Source organism: Oncorhynchus masou, chromosome 21 (assembly GCF_036934945.1).
Source record: "Oncorhynchus masou masou isolate Uvic2021 chromosome 21, UVic_Omas_1.1, whole genome shotgun sequence".
NCBI lineage: Eukaryota > Metazoa > Chordata > Actinopteri > Salmoniformes > Salmonidae > Oncorhynchus > Oncorhynchus masou.
Genome location: NC_088232.1, coordinates 50,669,722 through 50,696,041, shown reverse-complemented (window position 1 = coordinate 50,696,041; position 26,320 = coordinate 50,669,722). Strand labels below are relative to the sequence as shown.

General features: G+C 41.6%; 2 protein-coding genes across 3 annotated transcripts; both read right to left on the bottom strand.

Annotated features, from left to right (window-relative positions):
* Positions 1 to 9,761: 9,761 nt before the first annotated feature.
* Positions 9,762 to 11,769, bottom strand: prlh2r (prolactin releasing hormone 2 receptor). Its single transcript, XM_064928703.1, has one exon. It carries the CDS (start codon positions 11,767 to 11,769, stop codon positions 10,549 to 10,551), a length of 1,221 nt encoding a protein of 406 aa, XP_064784775.1. The 3' UTR covers positions 9,762 to 10,548.
* Positions 11,770 to 15,435: 3,666 nt separating this feature from the next.
* LOC135508482 (coiled-coil domain-containing protein 32-like) lies at positions 15,436 to 24,086 on the bottom strand. 2 transcript variants are annotated; one of them, XM_064928705.1, is made up of 4 exons: positions 23,768 to 24,086; positions 22,031 to 22,300; positions 17,203 to 17,356; positions 15,436 to 17,029 (listed from the first exon to the last, which is right to left on the bottom strand). In XM_064928705.1, the coding sequence occupies exons 2-4, from the start codon at positions 22,284 to 22,286 to the stop codon at positions 16,846 to 16,848; spliced, it is 594 nt and encodes a 197-aa protein (XP_064784777.1). In that variant the 5' UTR covers positions 22,287 to 22,300; positions 23,768 to 24,086; the 3' UTR covers positions 15,436 to 16,845. The 2 variants fall into 2 exon arrangements, with proteins under 2 accessions (XP_064784777.1, XP_064784776.1); XM_064928704.1 differs by lacking the exon at positions 23,768 to 24,086 and adding an exon at positions 23,420 to 23,745 and having other exon boundaries at positions 15,437 to 17,029.
* Positions 24,087 to 26,320: the final 2,234 nt, after the last annotated feature.

Sequence of the window (26,320 nt, the reverse complement as noted above, 5' to 3'; positions counted from 1 at the left end):
TTGATTACCATTTAAAAAGCATTGGCTCCTTACAAAATTGTCGGATACAAAATTTCGGTGTGTCAGAGCCCTCAGATCATTGAGATGCGCTCAGAGTTTGGCCCCCTATTCCCTATTTAGTGTCATGCTTTTTATCAAAGCCATAGGGATTAGGGTGTCACTTGGGACACATCAACAGGTTCAACTAACATGATGGATTTTTATATTACATCAAAATGGCTAAATATCACAAAGCCAGATGAGTTTGAGAAGTACATATTTCAGAAACCCCCATGATCCTCTCCTTTCAGTTGGATTGCTTGAATTGTTTACGGGAAGCACAGGAACATTACAAATGCATAGAGTTTTTACTGATTACTTATATGCAGAATGACAAACTATGTAATTCGATGTGACACGGCAGAAGTAGATTTATCTGGAGAAAAATGATGGAAACATTCTGGGTGATGGCCAGGTTGACTGTTCTTTCCCATGCCTTTTTGGAGGGTTGTTGTGTTGCCTCTCAAAATGATTTCAGAGTCCCTGATATGGTTTATCAACAATATAATCTATAATTATCCTTAATATCTAATTATGATGAGATGCCCCATCACATCTTCTGAGAGTGGGTGTAAATTTGAAAGTGAAAGAGGAAATGTTTAAATCAGGCTCTTTTACATGAAAACATCATCATGTGCATCAGCTTGATATCCCATGCTGATCTGCCACATGAAATTCATTGAAGTGTTGTTCCTGATCGACTGTGTATCGGGAACATGTGTCCGGGAAGACAACACTATACACAATACTAAACGCAATACTTGAACATATGACAATGACAAAATGGGGTGGGTGGTTGTGGTGCATGGGGGATGCCCCAAAACCACTCTCCCCATAATTTCCCTCTAAATTATATATATTGTTGGCAACACCTTTGTCAATCTCTTCCCCGCTCCACAAATGACGGTATAAATGAGCGTAGTGCGTAGCCTAAAGGTACAGCACCTGACCCCTGGTATTTGCATGACAATGAAGGTACATCATAAGAAAGGCTAACAATGGTCCAGGAATCTGGGGGCTGTTGGAGAGAAGGAAGGAGTGAGTGCTGCAGCTTTTTTATAATGGATGCCCTTTTCAGAGTGCAGACCTCGCCCGGGTCCCAAATGGAACCCTAATCGCCATATAGTCCCAAACGGCACCATATTCACACACACACATGCTCGAGCACGCGCGATAACATACGCACTAGACATACACATGGATTTAGTACTGTAGACATGTGGTAGTGGTGGAGTAGGGGCCCGAGGGCACACAGTGTGTTGTGAAATCTGTGAATGTATTGTAATGTTTTTAAGATTGTATAAACTGCCCTAATTTTGCTGGACCCCAGGAAGAGTTCATGGGGATCCATAATAAATATAAATACAAATACAATTGAATGTCATTTCCTTTCTGAAAATACAATTACACGTCAAAGGCCACAGTTAATTGAGTGTTCCCCGTATAGCATTGATGTCAGTGAAGTCATGTCATAATTAGTTGAATGTTATAGCCTAATTATAAATGGTCAGTTAAAGCATAACACCAGGTTCTCCTTAGCAAGTCTTGAGGGATTTCTTTGACCTCAGTCCATGTGAAAACAGTGGAGTAATGAAAAATCTATTCATACGTCACCTTGATTGCCTTTTCATTGAAGAGATTTGATTCATGCCCCACTCAGTTAAACACATGTGTACGTGTCATGGTGAAGGCGGTGGAGATGGAATCACAACACTGCGCCAACTGATGTCATTTGTACAGCTCTTTATTGAATTTCACTGGGGATGGTTTTACCTGCTATGTTGGTCTCCTTCGCATCTTGTGTCCCTCACTTTTATCTGGGCAATGTGTTAACAATAAGATGTTTGGGGTGTATTTGACTGGATGATGTATCATGTTCTGGTCTGTGTTCATTAAGGGCAAGCAACTGAAAATGTTTTCATTTTGCAATGGGGAAAAAAAGTTTCATATTGGACAAGTAGAAGGTAATAATTAATGATGATGAATAATAGATTGAATTGATAATTAGATTTTCCAGATGCTCAAAGTGCTTACATGGTTAAAGTCGCTCCCTGTTTCAGTCTGTTTTTCACGTGGTGCCTACTGATCATGAACCTATCCTGTTTTTACCGTTTCAGCTCGACTGTCACGGTTTTCTATAGGTGAAAGAGAGTCAGACCAAAATGCGGCGTGGCTATTGCGATCCATGTTTAATGAAACTGAAGAAAACACGAATCAATACGAAAAACCAATAAACAATACACGAAAACCGAAACAGCCTAATACTGGTGCAAACTAACACACGACGGACAGGAACAGGAACAATCACCCACCAAACACTCAAAGAATATGGCTGCCTAAATATGGTTCCCAATCAGAGACAACGTTAAACACCTGCCTCTGATTGAGAACCACGTCAGACAGCCATAGACTAAGCTAGAATACCCCACTAAGCTACAAACCCAATACCTATGAAAAAACCCCAAGACAAAACACACCACATACCTACAACCCATGTCACACCCTGGCCTGACCAAATAGATAAAGAAAACACAAAATACTAAGACCAGGGCGTGACAGAACACCCCCCCCCAAGGTGCGGACTCCCGGCCGCACACCAAAACCAATAGGGGAGGGTCTGGGTGGGCGTCTGTCCACGGTGGCGGCTCCGGCGCGGGACGTGGACCCCACTCTAACAAAGTCTTAGTCCATCTTCCTCACGTCCTTAGATAGGCGACCCTTGGCCTAGTAGTCCTTACCCAGGACCCCACTAGACTGAGGGGTAGCTCGGGACTGAGGGGTAGCTCGGGACTGAGGGGTAGCTCGGCACTGAGAGGAAGCTCGGCACTGAGAGGAAGCTCGGCACTGAGAGGAAGCTCGGCACTGAGAGGAAGCTCGGCACTGAGAGGAAGCTCAGGCAGGTAGTTGGCTCTGGCAGAACCTGGCTGACTGGCGGGTCTGGAAGAGTCAGGCCGACTTGCGGATCTGGAAGAGTCTGGCTGACTGGTGGATCTGGAAGAGTCTGGCTTACTGGCGGATCCTGGCAGACTGACGGCTCTGGCTGCTCCATGCTGACTGGCGGCTCTGGCTGCTCCATGCTGACTGACGGCTCTGGCTGCTCCATGCTGACTGACGGCTCTGGCTGCTCCATGCTGACTGGCGGCTCTGGCTGCTCCATGCAGACTGGCGGCTCTGGCTGCTCCATGCAGACTGGCGGCTCTGGCGGCTTCTTGCAGACTGGTAGCTCTGGCGGCTTCTTGCAGACTGGCAGCTCTGGCGGATTCTTGCAGACTGGCAGCTCTGGCGGCTTCTTGCAGACTGGCAGCTCTGGCTGCTCCATGCAGACTGGCAGCTCTGGCAGCTCCTTGCAGACTGGCAGCTCCTTGCAGACTGGCGGCTCCTTGCGGACTGACAGCTCCTTGCAGACTGGCAGCTCCTTGCAGACTGGCAGCTCTGGCTGCTCCATGCAGACTGGCAGCTCTGGCTGCTCCATGCAGACTGGCAGCTCTGGCTGCTCCATGCAGACTGGCAGCTCTGGCTGCTCCATGCAGACTGGCAGCTCTGGCTGCTCCATGCAGACTGGCAGCGCTAAACAGGCGGGAGACTCCGGCAGCGCTGGAGAGGAGGAAGGCTCTGGCAGCGCTGGACAGGCGAAGCGCACTGAAGGCCTGGTGCGTGGTGCTGGCACTGGTGGTATTGGGCCGAGAACACGCACAGGAAGCCTGGTGCGGGGAGCTGCCACCAGAGGGCTGGTGTGTGGAGGTGGCACAGGATGGGCTGGACCGTGAAGGCGTACTGGAGATCTTGAGAGCAGGGCTGGCACAGGACGTGCAAGGCTAGGGGGGTGCACAGGAGGCCTGGTGCGTGAGGCTGGCACAATCTTCACCAGCCGACTAACACGCACCTCAGGACGAGTATGGAGCGCTGACCCTGGTGCCATCAAATCCCCGACACGCTCCGTTGGGCGAATTCCATGCCTAAAGCACCAACACAGCAACTCCCTCATAACTCTCTCCTCCAATTTCCCCATTAACTCCTTCACAGTCTCTGCTTTGCTCACCTCCAACACCGGCTCTGGTTCTGGCCTCCTCCTTGGCTCCTCACGATAAACCAGGGGAGTTGGCTCAGGTTTGACTCCTGACTCTGCCACACCCTCCCTGTGCCCCCCCAATACATTTTTGGGGCTGACTCTCGGGCTTCCTTCCATGCCGCTGTGTTCGTTTCTCCAACTCCATTCTCCTATAACCTTCCTCGCACTGCTCCAGCGAATCCCAGGCGGGCTCCGGCACTCTCCCTGGGTCGACCACCCACCTGTCTATTTCCTCCCAAGTCGTATAATCCAGACCTTGTTGCTCCTGCTGCCGCTTCCTGTCACCACGCCGCTTGGTCCTGTTGTGGTGGGTGATTCTGTAACGGTTTTCTATAGATGAAAGAGAGTCAGACCTAAATGCGGCGTGGCTATTGTGATTCATATTTTAATGAAACAAGGAAAACACGAATCAATACGAAAACAACAAACGTAACACGAAAACCGAAACAGCCTATGCTGGTGCAAACTAACACATGACAGAAACAAGGACATAAGGACAATCACCCACGAAACACTCAAAGAATATGGCTGCCTAAATATGGTTCCCAATCAGAGACAACAATAAACACCTGCCTCTGATTGAGAACCACTTCAGACAGCCATAGACTAAGCTAGAACACCCCACTAAGCTACAAACCCAATACCTATGAAAAAAAAACAAGACAAAACACACCACATACAAAAGCCCATGTCACACCCTGGCCTGACCAAATAGATACAGAACACAAAATACTAAGACCAGGGCGTGACATCGACAGACAGAGCCCAGTAAAATAACCAGCTGTGTTGGGGGGACAAGCACCATTGTCATCAACAAATCTATGGATTTTGGTATAATTATTACCCATTCCTCCTGTTTATACCTACTCACTGCATAAGTCACTGAATTCATTAGTGAGTGGTATAAATGTTGTCTCAGCAGTGATTCATCATATTATACTGTAGTAGTAGTCAGTAGGGGCGACAGGTAGCCTGGTAGGATAGAGTTAACAGCCCGAGTTACACCAGGAATGCACAATCCCTTCATCAGCGAGCGCTCAGACTGTCTGCAAAGGCAGGTCACCAGACATCACAGGCATCAACGTCACCTATGGGCACAAACCCACCATCACTGGACCAGACAGGACTGGCAAAAAGTGCTCTTCACTGACAAGTTGCGGTTTTGTCTCACCAGGGATGATGGTCGGATTCGCGTTTATCGTCGAAGGAATGAGAGTTACACCGAGGCCTGTACTCTGTAGTGGGATCAATTTGGAGGTGGAGGGTCCGTCATGGTCTGGGGCGGTGTGTCACAGCATCATCGGACTGAGCTTGTTATCATTGCAGGCAATCTCAACTCTGTGTGTTACAGGGAAGACATCCTCCTCCATCATGTGGTACCCTTCCTGCAGGCTCATCCTGACATGACCCTCCAGCATGACAATGCCACCAGTCATACTTCTCGTTCTGTGCGTGATTTCCTGCAAGACAGGAATGTCAGTGTTCTGCCATGGCCAACGAAGAGCCCGGATCTCAATCCCATTGAGCACGTCTGGGACCTGTCGGAACGGAGGGTGAGGGCTAGGGCCATTCCCACCAGACATGTCCGGGAACTTGCAGGTGCCTTGGTGGAAGTGTGGGGTAACATCTCACAGCAAGAGCTGGCAAATCTGGTGCAGTCCATGAGGAGGAGATGCACTGCAGTACTTAATGCAGCTGGTGGCCACACCAGATACTGACTGTTACTGTTGATTTTGACCCCCCCTTTGTTCAGGGACACATTATTCCATTTCTGTTAGTCACATGCCTGTGGAACTTGTTCAGTTTATGTCTCAGTTGTTGAATCTTGTTATGTTTATATGTACACATATTAAGTTTGCTGAAAATAAACTCAGCTGACAGTGAGAGGACATTTATTTTTTTTGCTGAGTTTAGAATCGTGAGAATCGCAATACGTCATATCGGCACCAAAGTATTGTGATGATATCGTATCATGAGGTCCCTGGAAGAAAAAAAATGTTGGATGATTCTGACTTCATCAGTTGCATACCAACGTGACATTTAGATATTCAGGGCTGTGAATTAATTTTCACAAATCAAACTTACATTTAAGCACTGCAAAGTGCATAAGCTATCTGAACATCTTCTCAGACACCTGGCTGATGGCTTCATGGTAATCAAGACAGACATATTGAGTAGTTGGAGTGGTTTCCAAAGCATCTGTTTATTCAAATTAAGCGTCAGTAAGTATTAGTCTCAGAGTGGCCCAATCCACAGGTCCTTCAATGTTATTTTAATGTTAAACTTTAACATCAAGAGCAACACAACCAACATGCTGCATGACAATCTAAAATGCTATACAATGGTATGTTCATTATCAAGTTAATCCTGTCATAATCTAATAGACAAAACAACATAACAAATTGTTAATTTTACACAACATTTAAAGAAACAAAAATCTACACAATATTACATTTCACATTAACATTTATGAATATTGATTCAAGTTGGAGTAGTAGTGTAATGGGAGGACAACATTAAACATTTGCTCATCTTGAGGATTATAAATAACTCATTCAAAAATATTTCCATACACATCATCAATGATATTCAATATCTTGAGCTGCATAAGCTATATGTACTGTAAAGTGTCTTAGGGAAATCTTTCAAACATTTGCTAACAAATTGAACATATGTCTCATTCACAATCCATTCAGTAAATCCTATTGACACCACAATCCACAAAGCATATTTTGAAAATCTGAGATGACAGTGTGATTAACAAAAGGCTCAATATAGTCTCAATATATTTCATTTGTGATTTTCATGAATAGGAAGATTCTCTAGGGATATTTATGTCCGCTGCATTATGCTAATTAGTGAGGCGATGATTACGCTCCTGGATCCGGGTTTGAGAGTCACACGTGTAAATGGAACGTAATGACCTTTTTTTTTTTAGACTTTTCTCTCTATGCGTCTTCTGACCAAACACTTGAGCATGAGAATAGCATGCTATTCAGCGACTATTTGTTTGAGGTGGGAATTGAATAGAAGATTGCACCACCTTTACGCACGTCTGGCGAACCTACCGGCTCCAAGTGGGAAAAGCATCTACTTTATTCTGCACTGCTATTTACAGCTGGATAACAGCTATTAATAAGAAGAGCTGGGTGAATGAATAACCTGTTTGGATAAAGGAATTATAAATTACATTATTTACAGCTGGATAAGAGCTATTAAGATGAGCTGGGTGAATGAGTAATCCGTTTGGATAAAATAATTATAAATATAAATGACACTTGTTTTTAGATATATTTTACCTCAATATCACTGGAGACGAATGTGAAACCATTCATATGGCAGCAAACTGAAGCATATCAACATATCAACTTTCCCACAGTAAAGTTTATGAAATGAAATATGCAGAATTTAAATTGTACTGCCTTTTAACTTTATTAAAATATGTTGGCCAGCAAGTGGGATGATTTTTAGCGTGTGAATGAAATGTATTCAGAGCACGCCGTGTAACCAGAGCGCGTTATACGACTGAATAAGGTATGTCTGAATACCAAATACTGAGAAGTGCATAGGAAAGGTATACATTCTTAAGTCTGAATCAGCCCCTTAGACACTACAATATATATTTTTTTATTTAACTAGGCAAGTCAGTTAATAACAAATACTTATTTACAATGACGGCCTACCCCGGCCAAACCCGGACGGCGCTGGGCCAATTGTGCGCCGCCTTATGGGACTCCCAACCACTCCCGGATTTGACGCAGCCTGGATTCAAACCAGGTACTGCAGTGATGCCCCTTGCACTGAGATGCAATGTCTTAGACCACAGCATCACTCAGGAGACCAATTCATATTGACACCACAATCTATTCAGTAAATAGTATTGACACCCCAATCCATTCAGTAAAGTACATTAATACCACAGTCTATTCATATTGACACCACAATGTATTCATATTGACAACACAATCGATTCAGTAAAGCATGTTGACACCACCATGTATTCAGTAAAGCATATTGACACCACAATGTATTCAGTAAAGCATATTGACATCACAATCTATTCATATTGACATCACAATCTATTCATATTGACACCACAATCCATTCAGTAAAGCATATTAACATCACAATCTATTCATATTGACATCACAATCTATTCATATTGACACCACAATCCATTCAGTAAAGCATATTAACATCACAATCTATTAATATTGACACCACAATCTATTCAGTAAATCATATTGACACCACAATCTATTCAGTAAATCATATTGATACCACAATCTATTCAGTAAATCATATTGATACCACAATCTATTCAGTAAATCATATTGACACCACAATCTATTCACACTGACACCATAATCCAATCAGTGAAGCATATTGACACCACAATCTATTCATTAAATGGCTGTTCATTTGATTCCTATGTTTATTTAAGCAATAAGGCCTGAGAAGGTGTGGTATGGCCATTTTAAACTGGGTGGTTTGAGCCCTGAATGCTGATTGGCTGAAAGCCATGGTATTTTAGACGGTATAGTGTCTTATAGTGTCAAATAAACAGCCATTTACTGAATAGACTGTTCTCTCTGCTACCCCACGGTAAGCGGTACCGGAGCACCAAGTCTAGGTCCAAAAGGCTTCTTAACAGCTTCCACCCCCAAGCCATAAGACTCCCGAACAGCTAATCACATGGCTATCCGTACTATTTGCACCCCCCCCCCCCCACCACCGACCCCCATTTTTACGCTGCTGCTACTCTCTGTTTATAATCTATGCATAGTCACTTTATCTCTACCTACATGTACATATTACATCAGTTACCTCGACTAACCTGTACATTGACTCTGTACCAGTACCCCCTGAATATAGCCTCACTACTCTTATTTTATTGTTGCTCTTTAGTTATTTGTTATTTTTATTATTTTGTTATTTTTCTTTTCTTTTTACTTCAGTTTATTTTATTAAATTATTTCTAAACATTTACTTTTCTTAAAACTGCATTGTTGGTTAAGGACTTGTCAGTCAGCATTTCACTGTAAGGTCTACATCTGTTGTATTCGGCGCATGTGACAAATATAATTTGATTTGATACTATGGGTTTGACAAAACAATTAATTTTACTGCTCTAATTTCGTTGGTAACCAGTTTATAACAGCAATAAGGCACCTAGGGGGTTTGTGATATATGCCCAATATACCACGATTCCGAGTTGCGTCGTGCCTAAGAACAGCCCTTAGCCATGGTATATTGGCCATATACCACACCCACTCGGGCCATATTGCTTAAATATACTCCGCCTAAGGGCTGTTCTTATGCACAACACAAAGTGGAGTGCCTGGATACAGCCCTTAGCAGTGGTATATTGACCATATACCACAAACCCCCAAGATGCCTTATTGCTATTATAAGCTCGTTACCAACATAAATATAACAGTAAAAAAAAACTTGTGCCGTAGCTGTGGTATATTGTCTGATATATACACGGCTGGAATGCGGTTTCAGCCAACCAGCATTCAGGACCCAAACTACCCTGTTTATTATGACAGATAATGACCACCTTTTGATCTGTTTCATAGTATGATCGTTTTGTGTGGCCAACAAAACGATTTAAAAATAATTCTGCATAAATTGTATTTTCATAGAAATACAGGTAACTGACAAAATAATGGAAACACTTGAGTAAATGAAGGATACAAAGTATATTGAAAGCAGGTGCTTAATTAAGGTAATTAAGCAATTAACATCCCATCATGCTTAGTGTCATGTATGAAAAATGCTGGGCAGGCCATTATTTTGCTAGCCCCCTTTAGGATGACAATGCCCCCACCCACAGGGAATTAGTAGTCACTGAATGGTTTGATGAGCATGAAATTATGTAAACCATATTCCATTCTTGTCTCAGTCACCATATTTCAACCCAATTGAACACTTCTGGGAGATTCTGGAGCGGCGCCTGAGACTGTGCTTTCCACCATCATCAACAAAACACCAAATGATGGAATTTCTTATAAAAAAATGGTGTCGCATCCCTCCTATACAGCTCTAGACACTTGTAGAATCTATGCCAAGGTGCATTGAAGCTGTTCTGGCTGGTGGTTCCTTTATTTTGGCAGTTATCTTCTACCAATGACTACCAGTGACTGTAAGCTCAGAAATATATTGTTTCGTCATGGATCCGTGCTCGTTCAGGTGCAGCTGTCAGCTACATTGGTGCCAACCTCATCCCACATGATTTCCAAATGTTTTGTTGGTTGACTTCTCAGCGATAGTGACTCTATCTCAATAGTATTTTCTTGATTACTCTCTCCTGACGTCCTTCTCAGAATTAATTAGAGGATGAGGTCAAAGGGGAGGAAATTGATCTTTCAGATACATCCTTCGCTTTCAGTGCTCTGGCCCATGTGCCATAAGGTGCTTCCGCTTTCAAACTCCAACTACATGTAATTATGGTCAATTATTGTAGTGGTTGAGGACTTATGTGCCTGCCGCAACGGCCAGCTCTCCTGTGGCATCTTGTTCCCCAGAAGCACCGGGATGTCGCCCAGGGTGGAGAAGGTGTCCACACGGTGCAGTCGGTGGGATGTCATGAAGCTGCGGCTGTTCCCCCTTGACCCTCGACCCCCCACTCCTCTGTGACGGGGGAAGAGGTCACGATGACACAGGCAGGACAGGAACTTGTCGTGGAGCGACGCGTAGATAAATGGGTTGTAGCACGCCGAGCTCATAGCTAACAGGTGGCACGACACTTGGATCACGTTGACGTGGCTCTTGCCCAGGATGGTGAAGTCAGTATCCAGGTCGCGGATGAGATTGACCACCTGAAGAGGGAGCCAGGAGAAGGCGAAGCAGAGCACCGACACAAGGAGGAGGCAGAAAGTCTTTCTTCTCTTTCGCCCCCAGTTCATTTGATTGGAAACAGGACCCGCCGCCATCAAACCAGAAATGTTCCTTTGTCTCAAGTGGTAGGAGATAGCGAGGTAGGATGCAGACACAGCGGCGAGTGGCACAAAGTAAGAGAAGAGCAGGACAAAGCAGGAGTAGACAAGGCGTCCCCGCTCCTGGCCATGCCAGAACTCCTCACAGACGACCATGTGGAGACCGGTGGCGCTCAGGTCCAGGTAGCCAATGTGGAGAGCCGTGGGAGTGGAGAACGCAAGGCTACACAACCAGATGGCAGCCACCAAACCCCAGCAAAACTGGCAACCCAACCGCCTGCGAATGGGATAGGCCACAACGACGTACCGGTCCACTGCAATGGCTGTGAGTGACAAGACGGCTGCAAAAACCGTCGCCGACTGCATCAAGGTGACAAAATGGCACATGAAGCGTCCGAAGAGCCACCCTCGCTTGTCGAAGGCATAGGAAGCCGTCAGGGGCACACAGAAGATGCACATGACCAAATCGACTAGCGCCAAGTTGCCGATCAGGAAGTTGGTGGTGTTGTGTCTCTTCTTGTTGAGCCCGATGAGGAAGAGCAGCAGGAGGTTGCCAGAGCAGGCGACCAGGATCACCATGGAGTAGAGAGGGATGAATAGTGGCTTCAGGTCAAATAGGAGATCCAACCCAGTGAAGGAGGAGGAGGACGATGAGGAGTAGGCAGGGAGAGATGTGTTCTCTACCCAAGAGAAGTTCAGAGAAAACTCCCTGTTGTCCATCCCTGTAAAACACAACAGAACAGGGAATACATCAGAGAAACCAACATCAGAGAAAACATCCCCAGGGAAAACAACATCACAGAAAACATAATAAGAGAAAACATCATCAGAGAAAACAACAGAAACAACAGAGAAAACATAATCAGAGAAAACAACATCAGGGAAAACATCAGAGAAAACATCAGAAAAAACAACATCAGAGAAAACATAATCAGAGAAAACAACATCAGAGAAAACATAATCAGAGAAAACAACATCAGAGAAAACATCATCAGAGAAAACATCATCAGAGAAAACAACATCAGAGAAAACATCATCAGAGAAAACATCATCAGGGAAAACAACATCAGAGAAAACATCATCAGAGAAAACATCATCAGGGAAAACAACATCAGGGAAAACATCAGAGAAAACATCATCAGGGAAAACATCAGAGAAAACAACATCAGAGAAAACAACATCAGAGAACATCATCAGGGAAAACATCATCAGGGAAAACATCATCAGGGAAAACATCATCAGAGAAAACATCAGTAGGGAAAACATCATCAGAGAAGAAAACATCAGGGAAAACATCAGGGAAAACATCATCAGAGAAAACATCATCAGGGAAAACAACATCAGGGAAAACATCATCAGGGAAAACATCATCAGGGAAAACAACATCAGGGAAAACATCATCAGGGAAAACATCCCCAGGGAAAACATCATCAGGGAAAACATCATCAGGGAAAACATCATCAGGGAAAACATCATCAGGGAAAACATCATCAGGGAAAACATCATCAGGGAAAACATCATCAGGGAAAACATCATCAGGGAAAACATCATCAGGGAAAACATCATCAGGGAAAACATCATCAGGGAAAACATCATCAGGGAAAACATCATCAGGGAAAACATCACCAGGGAAAACATCAGGGAAAACATCATCAGGGAAAACATCATCAGGGAAAACATAATCAGAGAAAACATCAGTAGGGAAAACATCATCAGAGAAAACAACATCAGGGAAAACAACATCAGGGAAAACAACACCAGGGAAAACAACATCAGGGAAAACAACATCAGGGAAAACATCAGTAGGGAAATCAACATCAAAGAAAACAACATCAGGGAAAACATCATCAGGGAAAACATCAGGGAAATCAACATCAGGGAAAACATCATCAGGGAAATCAACATCAGGGAAAACCTCATCAAAGAAAACATCATCAGAGCTAAATCATACTACAATAAAGAAATGCAGGTCAGTAAAAAGAGAAACCAAATTTTACACTTGAATTAATGTTAAGGGGTACTTTGGCTGTCAAATCGCATATTATCAATGGTGTAATTGTGATATCTCATTCATTGTCTATTTCATCACCTCATCATAGTCTCTCATAGCATGGTAAAGTTCTGAATAATGATATTTAAAAGGCTAATTATCATCTTCCATATTCAACAACACCTACTGAAATATCAGTCGGGATAACCTTTGAAAATGAACTATGCCTCTTCAACACTTTGCCTCTCATTTGCAGGCTATGTGATTAGTCTATAGTTGAAATGTGAAATGATTGAGACTTGTTGGTATTCAGAGAGTTTTTCTGAATAGAGGTTATTTGCATTTTCTACATTTTAGCAGACGCTTTTATCCAGAGCAATTAGGGTTAAGGGCCTTGCTCAATGGCACCTCGGCAGATTTTTTTTACCTGTCGGCACTGGCATTTGAATCAGCAACTTTTCGGTTACTGGCATAACGCTGTTAACTGCTAGGCTACCTGCTGCCCCGTTTGAATTGAAATGAGCTGACTACGAGGTGCACTTTGCCCTGGACAATATCAGTCTTATGTAGTAATACATTCAGAACTCTGTTGCTTTCTACATTTCCCCCTCTATCCTTTGCTATTGTTGGGCAGAGAGAACATGCCCGCCATTACAAAAATTAACATGTTCCATTCAAAAGTCCACAGCTACATTCAATTTAATGTTGGGTGGGGGGTGGCAATATGACAATATGGGTCAATAATAAAAGTGGGAAAGCTCAATGTGCTCATAGATATGAGTCAAACTGTATTTCTGAGCTCGGTGCAGAGAAAACACGAGTCTGAGGTGACTGTGTTTCTGTGTGGACCACAGGTGGAACTTGGTGTGAACTGGACCACGGGTAAACTTGAAGAAAATTCATCATGTTAGCCTAATCCATTTTCAAAAAGACAGATAGAGACATAAATCAGGTAAGTCCTTTACATAATAAATGCATCTGTGAAGGAGAACCAAATCATTCATGATTTAATATTTATCAGGGCTGTACGGGACTCAAGAGTATGATATCTCAGGAAAATGTATCATGAATTAATTAATGAATCAATGAAGAGATAGATGGATGAATGAATAAATGAATGGATGAATTAATGGTTTAATTAATGAGGAGATGGATGGATGGACAAATAAATGGTTGGATGAATGAATGGTTTAATTAATGAAGAGATGGATGGATGAATAAATGTTTGGATGAATGAGTGGTTTAATTAATGAAGAGATGGATGGATTAATAAATGGTTGGATGAATGAATGGTTTAATTAATGAAGAGATGGATGGATGAATAAATGGTTGGATGAATGAGTGGTTTAATTAATGAAGAGATGGATGGATGAATAAATGGTTGGATGAATGAATGGTTTAATTAATGAAGAGATGGATGGAGGAATAAATGGTTGGATAAATGAATGGTTTAATTAATGAAGAGATGGATGGATGGATGAATAAATGGTTGGATAAATGAATGGTTTAATTAATGAAGAGATGGATGGATGGATGAATAAATGGTTGGATGAATGAATGGTTTAATTAATGAAGTGATGGATGGATAGATGAATAAATGGTTGGATGAATGAAAGTTTTAATTAATGAAGAGATGGATGGATGAATAAATGGTTGGATGAATGGTTTAATTAATGAAGAGATGGATGGATGAATAAATGGTTGGATGAATAAGTGGTTTAATTAATGAAGAGATGGATGGATGAATAAATGGTTGGATGAATGAATGGTTTAATTAATGAAGATATGGATGGATGGATGAATAAATGGTTGGATGAATGAATGGTTGACATGCAAACAAGATGTTTTCTGTATCATACTGTATAGTGGTCTTGTATCAAATCAACTACAGTCCATGGTCATAGCGTGAAATAAATGTATTCCAGAACGAATATCATCTAGTAAAAAAATGCAATAATTATATTATGCAAAAGCATGCACACTTAATGTCAAAGAAAAATCATAACTTATTTTACAATCCACGTTTGAAATATCCTATATTCTTTCATTTCCCTTTGGAAGCAGCATTTCTATAAATATATAACAAAAACACATTGAATATATATATGTACCTTTTTTGTTGTTGAAGTTGAACAACTTCAACAGAGATCCAAGAGAGATTCTTCAAAGCAACTCTTGTGAGAAGGATATCTGCACAGCTCCCTCCGTCAATCTGTCTCCCTTCAAGTAGTCCACCTTTTCACTGCTGCATCTGAATAAGGAGCAATCTGACTGCTAGGGGGGGGGGGGGGGGGACCTCCACAGCCGTATGATTTAATTTACTCGAGTCGCCACTGCTGACTATTATTAAATGAAGAACATAAGAAAGTTGATATAATTCTGAATGTCACTCACTACTAGTTCTCAGTCAACATATTATTTGGCTGTGCGGTTTTATTTACGTCCAAGTTATTTTGTGGATTACAATGCTGCCATCTAGGGGTGGCTATACAGTAGAGGATATACAGTAGAGGATATACATTAGAGGATGTACAGTAGAGGATGTACAGTAGAGGATATACAGTAGAGGATGTACAGTAGAGGATTACAGTAGAGGCTATACAGTAGAGGATATACAGTAGAGGATATACAGTAGAGGATGTACATTAGAGGATGTACAGTAGAGGATGTACAGTAGAGGATATACAGTAGAGGATGTACAGTAGAGGATTACAGTAGAGGCTATACAGTAGAGGATATACAGCAGAGGATATACAGTAGAGGATATACAGCAGAGGATATACAGCAGAGGATATACAGCAGAGGATATACAGCAGAGGATATACAGTAGAGGATATACAGTAGACTATACAGTAGAGGATATACAGTAGAGGATATACAGTAGAGGATGTACAGAGGATACGTGGTAATAATGAACGTAGTAAATGTATCACATTATAATGAATGTAGTATATTTATCATACATGATAATGAAAGTAGTATATTTATCATACATGGTCATAATGAACGTAGTATATTTATCATACATGATAATGAAAGTAGTATATTTATCATACATGATAATAATGAATGTAGTATATTTATCATACATGGTAATAATGAACGTAGTAAATTTATCACACATTATAATGAACGTAGTAAATTTATCACACATGGTCATGAACGTAGTATATTTATCATACATGGTAATAATGAACATAGTATATTTATCATACATGGTACTAATGATACTAATGCTAATTATATACTACGTTATAATGTATGATAAATATACTACATTCACGACCATGTATGATAAATATACTATATTATAATGAAATTATATATTTACCATACATAAATGAACGTAGTATATTTATCATACATTATAATGAACGTAGTATATTTATCATACATGGTAATGAACATATAGTAGCTACATTTATAATGATTTCATCTGAGCTATTAATACTCTTGATTGGACTGGTATCTTAAAGCAGAGTGTCACAGCTCGTTACAACATTATAGACCAACATAGTGTAGTAGCCTAACAAAAATGCACCCGGTGTGGTTTCGGGATATTACCCCAACAATTAACTGCTTTTTATTCTAACCATATCATAAAAATCAACAACATTTGATGGGAGTAACATGACAAAAAAAATGGACCGATCCAATATTTGCAACGATATGTCACCGAATTCTTTCTCCGCAATAATAAAGACAAATACACATAACCTAATAATGACAGTACAGGAAATTCAATCATGTTTCTGAACATGAATAACACATGATAACGTACAAAAATGTCTGCGGTGAACAGGAAGCTATGTCTCAGGTATGGGACTCTTGTCCTCTTCAGGGTTCTGAGTGGCTGTCTCTGGTCTGCTCTGTGATTGGTCCGTGGAGGTCTGCTCTCGGCTCAGTGACGGCAGGAGGAGACACTCCAGCTCCTCAGCGCTGATGGCCACTTTCTCAGGTACCAGCCAACGCTTTAGATGCTCCAGGGTACTGTGAAGGGAAGTTATCACACATCCTATCATTACACAAAGAGGCAAGGTTGACAACAGAACAATCGGTGGACCTGTAATAAACTTTACAAGCTCAGCCTTCAAAGCTGCTCAGTGATAGTGAGTTTATAGACTTACTTCTGCCTGTACAACAAATGATGCTCTTCTACTCACCTGTGATCTAACTCGTTCTCCTGAAATATTTCCGAGCTCTGAGCGTCGTGCAAGAATCTATCCCAGCATTCTGTTTTGGCCTGAGATAGGGAGCGCAGCATCTCCCTGGACGTCACCTCAGTACACTGTCCCTTTATTCTCTTCAGACGATTCTCTGAAAGACGGGATTTATAATGAATTTCATTAGTAATATGGGACCTTGATTTCTGGCTCTCACACAATCATTCCAAATAGCCAAGGGGAGACCAGGATTAACAGTAAAACCTGTGTTTGGATACTTTCCCAATTCATTATCTTTCTGGACATAAAATATTCTGCATGAACTACAGCTTACACCTATCAAATCAAATCAAATGATTTGTCACATGCGCTGAATACAATAGGTGTAGACCTTACTGTGAAATGTTTACTTCAGAGCCCTTAACCAACAATGCAGTTCAAGAGATAAGGAAATATTTACCAAACAAACTAAATACATATATTTTTTAAAGTAACACAATAAAATAACAATAAGGAGGCTATATACAGGGGGTACCGGTACAGAGTCAATGTGGAGGCTATATACAGGGGGTACTGGTACAGAGTCAATGTGGAGGCTATATACAGGGGGTACCGGTACAGAGTCAATGTGGAGGCTATATACAGGGGGTACCGGTACAGAGTCAATGTGGCAGCTATATACAGGGGGTATCGGTAGAGAGTCAATGTGGAGGCTATATACAGGGGGTACTGGTACAGAGTCAATGTGGAGGCTATATACAGGAGGTACCGGTACAGAGTCAATGTGGAAGCTATATACAGGGGGTACCGGTAAAGAGTCAATGTGGAAGCTATATACAGGGGGTACCGGTACAGAGTCAATCCAACATCAAGAATGGAAAGAAGACTGACCCTCTTAACTACAGTAATGCAGTGATGGTCACCAACACTGGTCCTAGGTAGCTGTTGGGTATACAGGCTTTTGATCCATACTAGCAAGGACCAGGGTTGATGGCTCGGGCTGTTACGGTGACTATATTACCTCCACACCTGCAGTCATGAGTCATGACTAGCACTGTTAACGGTGACTATCACCACGACTGCAGTAAAATTCTACGTGACAGTTGAGTCACGGAAATCTCGTTTTATGCATTCTGGACATGCATTAGTAGTAGCCTACCCAATTCGCTAACGATCATCAGGTCGCTAATGGCCTGGTTACTCAGGGCTCTTTTGTCCTGCTAACCACTCTGACATGAGTGGAAAACATGGTACTTGTGGATGTTGTTTCAAAGCCTGACAACGAAGTGGTCAGCGCTTTCTAAGGTGATGATTAATTCAAAACTGCCATATGCATATTAGAGCTAATGCATAAGCACAGGCCTATATATGAACCCAAGCCCCCTCAAAAGCTGAATTAAAATAATGATTGTGCCATTATACAATACATAGCCAACCGCATCATTACACATGGCAGAAAAACATTAAACAAAATACTGATTTACGATATTTGGTAAATAATTTGTCTATAAATAAAGAAATTCAAATTTAGCCTACAATTATAGTGCATTTGTTTTGGATTTTGCATAGCCTATTAATATTGCTTTTTGTTAAATGTTCATTTATTAATTTAGTCTTTACTTAACTAGCCAAGTCAGTTAAGAACAAATTCTAGGAACAGTGGGTTAAACTGCCTTGTTCAGGGGCAGAATGACAGATTTGTACCATGTCAGCTAGGGGACTCGATCTAGCAACCTTTCAGTTACTGGCCCAACGCTCTAATCACGAGGCTACCTGCTGCCCCATAATCAAGACATTACCTTTAGCTACAGAATATCTCCTCCCCTCTCTCCTTCATTTCTTTCTCCAGCACGCAAAGAGAGGGTCTGTCAACAGTTCAATTAAATACTTTTTTTTCGTTGTGAAAACATGTTACTATCAATGTTCCGCAATAGATTTCACTTGGTTTCCCCAAATTAAACACGGGGTAGCTGCAGGAACAGGGAGAACCCATTGCATACAGAGTTTAGGCAGAACATTCCATTTGCCGCAGCGAAATTACCAGAGTAGCCTACCCAACATGAGTGAAAAACTTATCGGAGAGAAAGCGGCCTCCATTCGCTATTCCAGTGCATATGGATGACATGCATTTCCCCCCTGCCCCTGTTCCTACCCATTTGATAATGGGCCATTTATAAATCAAAACAAATGTTACATACTAGTAAAGACAAGATGAAGTTGAAAATAGTCTGATGGGTGAAAATATGATCACTTGATAAGAGAACAGGCTGTGCAGTCTGAGGCAAGGAACAGAGCATGATTTTTTTCCGGTGACTTTCTCAAATCATCAGTAGCCCTATATAGTCACATCAATAGCCCTATATAGTTGCATCAATAGCCCTATATAGTCGCATCAATAGCCCTATATAGTCGCATCAATAGCCCTATATAGTCGCATCAATAGCCCTATATAGTCGCATCAATAGCCCTATATAGTTGCATCAATAGCCCTATATAGTTGCATCAATAGCCCTATATAGTTGCATCAATAGCCCTATATAGTCGCATCAATAGCCCTATATAGTCGCATCAATAGCCCATCAACATCAGCTTCATCATAAGAGCTGTTTATGATGTGCTTCCATCACCAAAAAATCTACATCAATGGTATGGCGAGGACTCGACCTGCCCCCTCTGCCCAGCTCCAGCGACTCTCAGGCATATAATGACAGGTTGCAAGACCAGCCTCTCACAAGGCCGCTACACCTGGAGGCACATTCAGGTCCTCAAGAGCCTGGCTGCAGCACTTGAGACCAAGAGATGTGCAACCAATTCATTACCTCCAAAAACAAGCAATCCCGTCAAAACAACAACATTCATCCGGGAGGGACAGAAAAGGCCCAAGTATCCTCCTATGAAGCCAGAAACTGGACACCTAGCCATGGCCCGGGACTGGAAGATGCTTGTCGATATTGGCCAGCAACTAATTTTTCCACCTGAGATTGCTTCTACCAACCTTAGGCCAGACATGGTACTCTGGTCCCCTTCACGAAAGGCTGTGTACATCATAGAGCTCACAGTCCTGTGGGAAAACTCTGTTGAAGAGGCCTACGAGCATAAGAAACTGCGTTACACAGAGTTGGCAGCAGACGCAACTCAGCGTGGCTGGAATGCAAAAGTCAGGCCAGTTGAAGTGGGATGCAGAGGATTCGTGGCTTCTTCCACCATCAGGTTGCTGAAAGAACTTGGAATCCATGGACAGGCTCTGCGGCAGACCGTCAGAGCAGTTTCTCAAGCAGCTGAAAGAGGCAGCCAGTGGATCTGGATCAAACGGAAGGACCCTTGCTGGGCTATAACTTCATGACCCCCCACCTGAGAACCCAATTCAGATCCCTCCAACTTGAGGAGGGCATATGAGGTATGCCCTCCTCGAGGAAGACGCCCCTGCCTTGCATAGTCCCGTGGGACAGCTTAATTGGGCATGGGACACAAGCTAAGGCTTGATCACCGTTTAGCTGGCCACCTTTGATGAGGGTGTTTAGTGATTAAAGGCCGAATCACCCACTGATTCGAAGGCACACTACTGAGGATGTGTCCCAAAATTGACATCTTAACCCAGTCTAAGAAATAAACCTCCCATGCCACTCTGTCAATAGCCCTATATAGTCGCATCAATAGCCCTATATAGTCGCATCAATAGCCCTATATACCTATATAGTCGCATCAATAGCCCTATATAGTCGCATCAATAGCCCTATATAGTCGCATCAATAGCCCTATATAGTCGCATCAATAGCCCTATATAGTCGCATCAATAGCCCTATATAGTCGCATCAATAGCCCTATATAGTTGCATCAATAGCCCTATATAGTCGCATCAATAGCCCTATATACCTATATAGTCGCATCAATAGCCCTATATAGTCGCATCAATAGCCCTATATAGTCGCATCAATAGCCCTATATAGTCGCATCAATAGCCCTATATAGTCGCATCAATAGCCCTATATAGTCGCATCAATAGCCCTATATAGTCGCATCAATAGCCCTATATAGTCGCATCAATAGCCCTATATAGTCGCATCAATAGCCCTATATAGTCGCATCAATAGCCCTATATAGTCGCATCAATAGCCCTATATAGTAGCATCAATAGCCCTGTATAGTCGCATCATGCAGCCCATATATCTTTTGATTTATAAGGCATTCTAAAGTTGCCAAATAACTCTAAATATAGTATATAGGACCTGTTTCAAATTATCACTTTTATGTTCAACATAGCCACTTCATATGCGCTCACTCTCGCTCCAGAATGGGAAAAATATATTTTATTCAGCTAAGTTCAAATATATTCTTCTTATTATAAAATCCTATAACATATAAAATAATGGCACGGGACTTATATCTTGCCTGCTAAATAAACAAGCCTATAGCCTATGGCATGGTGGATAGCCAGATAATATAAAGTAGGCCAACACATATTCTGAAGATTTAAAAAAAAAAAATCATATCATAATGTTTTGTTTAGACCTGACTAACATAAATAATGAATTTATTGTGATGGTGTGTATTCAATCGATTTATTATACTTTTTTTAAAATGTAGATGTTCCAAAGCTTGTATGCTGCTTGTATGAGTAGAGCCTGGAGATGCTAAACATGTTTCTGTTAATTAATGGTCAATTACCGTGAGACTGCCAGTCTTGTACATGACAATAACAGGCTGACAAAAATGCGTCTGCTAAATGACTTAAATGTAAATGTAATGACCGCCACAGCCCTATTGATGGCATCAACTGGGCCATAGATGAGTGAGTCGAAACAGAAGGTCGATATTAGATTGACTTTACCTAAACTAGCAATGTAGACATCCGAGTCTTCCATAGGTTCCCAGACACTGTGAGAGGAGAAACTCATAGACATGCCATTAGATTGCAGGTCATTGCAAACATGTGACGGTTGGAATGAATCTTTGAACAGAGCAGCATTATCCTCTCCTCGGCCTTGATCTTCCTCCTGCACGTCAGGCAGGCTCCAGCTGATCTCTGACCACAAATCTCTGCTGGACCGGGCCTTATGACTCTCGAAATCGTCAATCATCTTCATGTCGATACAGTGCTCTGTTGAGACAAGCATCATCAACAATATAGTCAGTGTTGTCATTTTAGACCCAAGCCACCCCCTGTGCCTGGACTTTGAATTACTCCCCTCTGGACGCAGGTATAGGGCACCCCTCAGCAGGAAAAACAGAACGAGACAATAATTTGTGCCAGGTGTGATATCCCTCCTAAATAGCTCAGGCGGATGTTCCCATCAACCCCGTAAGGCCAGCAGGCTAGTCTTTTCTTCTTAAAAAAAACTACTTAAGTAGTACTTTAAAGTATCTGTACATGACTTTACTATTTATATTTCTGCCAACTTTTACTTTAGTACATTCCTAAAGAAAATAATGTACTTTTTACTCCATACATTTTTTCCTCGCACACAAAAATACTCACTACATGTTTACAGGAAAATGTTCCAATTAACACTTATAAAGAAAACATCCCTTGTCATCCCTCTACTGCCTCTGATCAGGCGCACTCACTAAACACAAATGCTTAATTTGTAAATGTCTGAGTGTTGGAGTGTGCCCCTGGCTATCCGTAAATAAATTCAAAATGCATATAAAATTGTGCCGTCTGGTTTGCTTAATATAAGGAATTTAAAATTATTTATACTGTTGATACTTAATATATTTTAGCAACTCCATTTACTTTTGGTACTTAAGTATATTTAAAACCAAATATTTAGAGATTTTTACTCAAGTAGTATTTTACTGGGTGACTTTCACTTGAGTAATTTTCTATTAAGGTAGCTTTACTTTTACTCAAATATGACAATTTTGTACTTTTTCTACCATGGAAAAAAGTTATGAACTACTGATAGCAAGCTCAATAATACATTAAATTACAGCTAGAAAGAGCAATGCAATTAAGTTTGAAGGTATACCAAATCCAAGGTGTTGGTAAACTGTCCACCAAATTAGAAATGAGATAAACTGCAACAATGAATCAGAATGTTCCTATTTGTTAGCTAGGATATTACCGTGTTTTAGCTGTAGCTAGCTAGTTAATGCTAACGCCAATTTAGTTAACGTTAGCGAGCTGCAACTAAAATAATCACCTTGTCATTGGAATTTGAAATAATAAATGGTAAACATTCACTCTGCTAGCTAAATATGTTTATTGGCGTCTTACCTTCGACTTCAATTTAGAGCAGCTAAACCGTATTTTACCAGGTAGTATCTAGGACTTTAATTTGTTAACGTTATCTAGCTAGGCTGCTCCTCTAGCTGGAAGAATCCCAAACAAAATCCAAACCAGGCAATCCTTCTTTGGCGTGTTTTGAGTGATCTGACTAGATAAGGTAACTGCCTGTCAAGTCATTCTGGGGTTCTATGGATGCTTATTGGCTTTGATTTATGTAATCCCAATGTTATTGGCCAGCTCTGTGGGGACCAGGAAGTGTGTCCTGCATGGTTGTCTCTAGTTACTACAGCCACAAAGTCAAAATAGGTTAACAATGTGGTTAGGGTTAGGTTTTACCGTCCTACAGCCAGAGATACATTTCTGTAATATCTCTGCATCAGCTGAGGCCAAATGAAATCATCATCATCTTTATCTTCTTCTTCTTCTTCTTCTTCTTCTTCTTCAGGGTTTATTGGCAGACCACACCCCAAAAGGTGAATTGCCGCAACCTACTGTGAGGGATGAAAACAAAAAGATCACAAAAATAAGGTTATCAGTGTGATTAGGTTTGTCTGGCCTACAGCCAGATATGCTTATCTCTAATATCTATGCTACAGCTAATGCCAAATGAAATCATCATCATCTTCTTCCTTTTCCATCTTCTTCTTCTTCTTCTTATTATTCTCCTTCAAGCTTTATTGGCAGACTATACCCCAAAAGGTAAATCGCCGCCACCTACTGTGCGGGATGAAAACAGAAAGATCGCAAAAATAAAAGAAAACCTCCAAGGAGCCTGAGGGCGGCACATCATCCTTTTACCTCCACATAGGAGATCCAATAGAACGTCCTGACTTTCACCACCTCGACTTCCTTCACCCTTACAGGAACTCTGGATCATCATCCTCTACTCCACAATTGCAGCACTGACCTTCTTCACTCCAAATCTTCAGTATACACATTTGCCACATTGCCAAATTCTTTACACTTTTTTACGTTGTAGTATTTTGGGGACGAATGGTCTTACTCCGTACCTTACAGCAGAGTCTGCTGAGGGGAGGACGGCTCGTAATAATGTTGAATGGAATGGAAATCATGTGTTTAATGTGTATTTGATACCCTTCCACCAATTCCGCTCCATCCACTACCACAAGCCCGTCCTTCCCAATTAAGATGCCACCAATCTCCTGTGGTACCTTATATACTCCTCCTGTTTTACCTTATATACCCCTCCTGTGGTACCATATATATCTTTAAATGCATAGGGAGGTGTTCTTTGTATATATAAAAAAATAACCAACAGACTTACTTCCCTTTTTCCATTCTGGTCAGGTGACGGGTACTAACCACTGTGGTGGTTCATTTCTTTACTATCAAATGAGGAGAGACAAACTTATCACACAAGTCAGACTTATACTTAAACAATCTTTAATAGTGAGAGCTTTGCAATAGCAATGGCTGGTCGACGAATCATAGTTTCTGATGATCCTTTGAGAGCGGCGAGACAAAAGTACAAAGGCCTTTTATAGCCAAGATACACCCCTTTCAACCTACATGACGAACAACAGATATAAAGAATGTGTCACATAGTTAAGATTTGTATGAAAGATACCTATAATACATAGCAGACAGTATCTGCTGTGTCAACAGTTTTCATTGTCTGTCCCTCCAACTCCAAACTGGAACCATCTCTCCCTGGTACGGTATAGAACAGAAACACTAACTCATGCTCTGGAATGCTCTTTAGGTTTTATCACCCAAAAGATCACGAGGCCCCTTGATGATGTGAGGTCTGTGAGGCAATTGCCTCATCTGCCTAATGGTAACGCCATGTTCAAAACAACTGGGAACTCTCCGACTTCCGATGTCAGCGCGGTCAAGACAACTGGTCACTATGGAAAAAAAACAAGCGCAGACTGGGAAAAATAGTTTTGGATGGTCATCCAACTGGGAATTCCAAGTCGGAAACTCAGACGTCTTTCTAGAGCTCCGACATTACAACCTGAGGATCACTGGCATCATGATTTGACCCATTTTCTTCAGAGTGGTCTTGAAAGCACCAAGACGTCATACGTATCTCCCAGATATTCATCCTTATCCAAAAAAACACATCCCAACTAGAAAATTAATACTTGTCTGCATTACACTTATCGTATTCTTCCATTTTAGACAATTTCCATTTTGTTCCAGTCATCGACTGTTTTCCATTCATCTTCTCCAACCTTACTCAACACGCTCCTTGTTTCAAACTCGCCATCCACTTCCTTTTCCGCCATTACGCAACCCAAATGGAATTTTGAAGATCAATAAGTGGGAAAAGCTTTGCTACTCATATTAGTTTTACATTTGTTGGCTTACTATAATACTACATACATGTAGTATTTTACATGTAGTATTTTAAACCAACCGTTTTTGCTACATTTGCAATGTTTTCTGACTAGCTAACATAAAGTTTATTGTTATTACAGATAATTATTACCCCATTAAGGGCATTATGTTGTCAGAGCACTATTACATCATTATAGCCATTATGATTTCAGATTATTATTATAATAGAGGGTTTGCAGTTGTGTCACAAATCACCTAGCAACCGCACCAGGCACCATGTTGGAAGACCAGAGTCAGTCTGTTAGATGCTTCCAATCATCCACATGGCTGACTGTGTTACCATGGAAGAGGGTGAAAGGATTAGCTAGTATTTCCAGCTGTCAGAGAAGGGAGAGTAGGCTACTCTGGATAGAGCAGGTACCTTTGTGGAAGGACATAATGAAAATATGTCCTCCCACAGTTCCAGTCCCTAGTGAGAAAAACTGAGGACAGAGAGATAAAGCAACATAATATTCAGAGACACAAACACTACTCCATTGTTATTTTAAAAATTGCAAAGTTCTCATAGATAAACACAATTCTAGC

Excerpts from the sequence above, each read along its gene's own strand:
- prlh2r (XM_064928703.1), bottom strand. The coding sequence starts at position 11,769 with ATGGACAACAGGGAGTTTTCTCTGAACTTCTCTTGGGTAGAGAACACA.
- LOC135508482 (XM_064928705.1), bottom strand. The coding sequence starts at position 22,286 with ATGAAGATGATTGACGATTTCGAGAGTCATAAGGCCCGGTCCAGCAGA. Across the intron at positions 17,357-22,030 it reads TGTCTACATTGCTAGTTTAG|AGAATCGTCTGAAGAGAATA; the intron begins GTAAAGTCAATC and ends CCCGTCTTTCAG. Across the intron at positions 17,030-17,202 it reads GAGAACGAGTTAGATCACAG|TACCCTGGAGCATCTAAAGC; the intron begins GTGAGTAGAAGA and ends TTCCCTTCACAG.